Source organism: Parus major, unplaced genomic scaffold (genome assembly GCF_001522545.3).
Source record: "Parus major isolate Abel unplaced genomic scaffold, Parus_major1.1 Scaffold382, whole genome shotgun sequence".
Lineage (NCBI taxonomy): Eukaryota > Metazoa > Chordata > Aves > Passeriformes > Paridae > Parus > Parus major.
Genome location: NW_015379302.1, coordinates 39,171 through 40,935, shown reverse-complemented (window position 1 = coordinate 40,935; position 1,765 = coordinate 39,171). Strand labels below are relative to the sequence as shown.

At 69.3% G+C, this 1,765-nt stretch overlaps 1 protein-coding gene across 1 annotated transcript in view; it reads left to right on the top strand.

Annotated features, from left to right (window-relative positions):
- The window catches only part of OSBPL7 (oxysterol binding protein like 7), an 8,189-nt gene extending 6,631 nt beyond the window's left edge, over positions 1–1,558 (top strand). Inside the window, 4 exon segments of the mRNA XM_015616248.3 lie at positions 100–241; positions 330–456; positions 545–667; positions 1,085–1,558. Coding sequence (XP_015471734.1) covers positions 100–241; positions 330–456; positions 545–667; positions 1,085–1,193 — 501 coding nt within the window. The 3' untranslated portion in view covers positions 1,194–1,558.
- Positions 1,559–1,765: the final 207 nt, after the last annotated feature.

Genomic DNA, 1,765 nt, shown 5'->3' with positions numbered 1-1,765 from the left:
CCCTTCCCCGTGGCCCCGCCCTTTCCCGCTGACCCCACCCCTCGCTCCCGGCCCCTCCCTCGGCTCCGGTCGCCCCCGCTCAGGTGCCGGTGGCCACAGGCCCGGTACTGGGGCGCGGGGGCCAACGAGGTTCAGGGGGCCGTGCTGAGCCGCAGCGGGACGGCCGTGGAGCGCCTGGCGGGCAAGTGGCACGAGGGGCTGCACCGCGGGCCCGCCCCGGGCCAGTGCGTCTGGAAAGCCAGTAAGGACCTGGGGAGACCACCCCGAGAGGGGTACCCCACCCCGGGGAGGGGTCTCTCAGCGCCCCCAAACCCCTCTGCCGTACGCAGACCCCATGCCCCGCGAGCACGAGAGGAATTACGGCTTCACCCAGTTCGCGCTGGAGCTGAACGAGCTGACCCCGGAGCTCCGCAGGGTGCTGCCCTCCACGGACACTCGCCTGCGGCCGGACCAGCGGTCAGCGGCGCCCCGGGGCTGCGGGGTGGGCTGGGGTGAGGCCGGCCGGCTCCTCACGGCCACGTCCTGGTGTCCCCTCCACCCCCAGGTACCTGGAGGAGGGGAATGTGCCGGCGGCCGAGGCGCAGAAGCGCCAGATCGAGCAGCTGCAGCGGGACCGGCGCCGAGTGATGGAGGAGAACAACATCACCCACCAGGCCCGCTTCTTCAGGTCCGGGGGGGCTCCCAGGGCTGGGGGAGCCGAGGATCAGCGGGATGTGGGGCTCTCGTGGAGTGGGGAGATCTCCTGGGGGTCCTGAGGGCGCCTCGTGGCTCGGGGGGATGTGGAGACCCTTCCCAGGAGTCCTGGGAGCGCCCCATGGTTCGGGGGGGTGGGGGGGGGTTTAAGGGAATGGGGAGACCCCCATGGGAGGGGGTCTTTAAGGGGACATTCAGGGAATGGGGAAAGCCCCCCGTGGGAGTCCTGAGGGGCCTCTGCATGGTTCAGGGAGGATTTAAAGGATTGGGGAGACCCTCCGGAGACCTCATGGCTCGGAGAAGGAGTGTGGGGCATTCCGGGGGACATTTTGGGGGGGCTCTCAGGGCATGGGAGGACCCCCCTGGCAGTCCCCCCCCACCCCACCGGCAGGCGTGTGACAGATGCCAGCGGCAAGGAGTCGTGGGTCACCAACAACACCTACTGGAAACTGCGCCTGGAGCCCGGCTTCGCCCACCTGGACAGCGCCGTGCTCTGGTAGCCACCCCCAAACCCGGGGGGTGCAGAGCCCCCCCAGCTCCTCACAGCAGTGCCCTGCAGTGGGGCTGGTCCCCCCCAGAATCCCACCCCCCACCCCCTCACCACCTTTCCGAGCCATTTTTCCATAAAACTGTGATGTAAAAACGGGAGGGGGGCGCTGGCAATGCCCCCCCAGCCCCGCCCCAGGGCAGAGCCTTGGGGGCAGCTGAGGCGCTCTGGGGCTGGCAGTGCCCCCCTGCCCTGGGGGCACACGATGATAAAAGGGGAGGGTTTAGGGGGTCGCAGGGTGCCCGCGGGCGGGAAGACCCCACTGCCCCCCCCCCAAATTATGCACAGGGGCTGCGCTAATAAAGGCTGTGAAGAGTTGGGGTGTGCAGAGATTCCTTCCCCCCTCTCCCTCCATCACCACCCACGGGGGGGGCTCAGGACCCCCGTTCCAAATGGGTCTGGGGGTGCACGAGTCCCTCCCACACTCCCCCGTGCCTCAGTTTCCCTCCCCACCCGCACTGAAATGAGCGGAGCCGTGTCCCACAGCGTCCCCTTTATTGCGATATGCTGCTGCCCCCCCGCCCC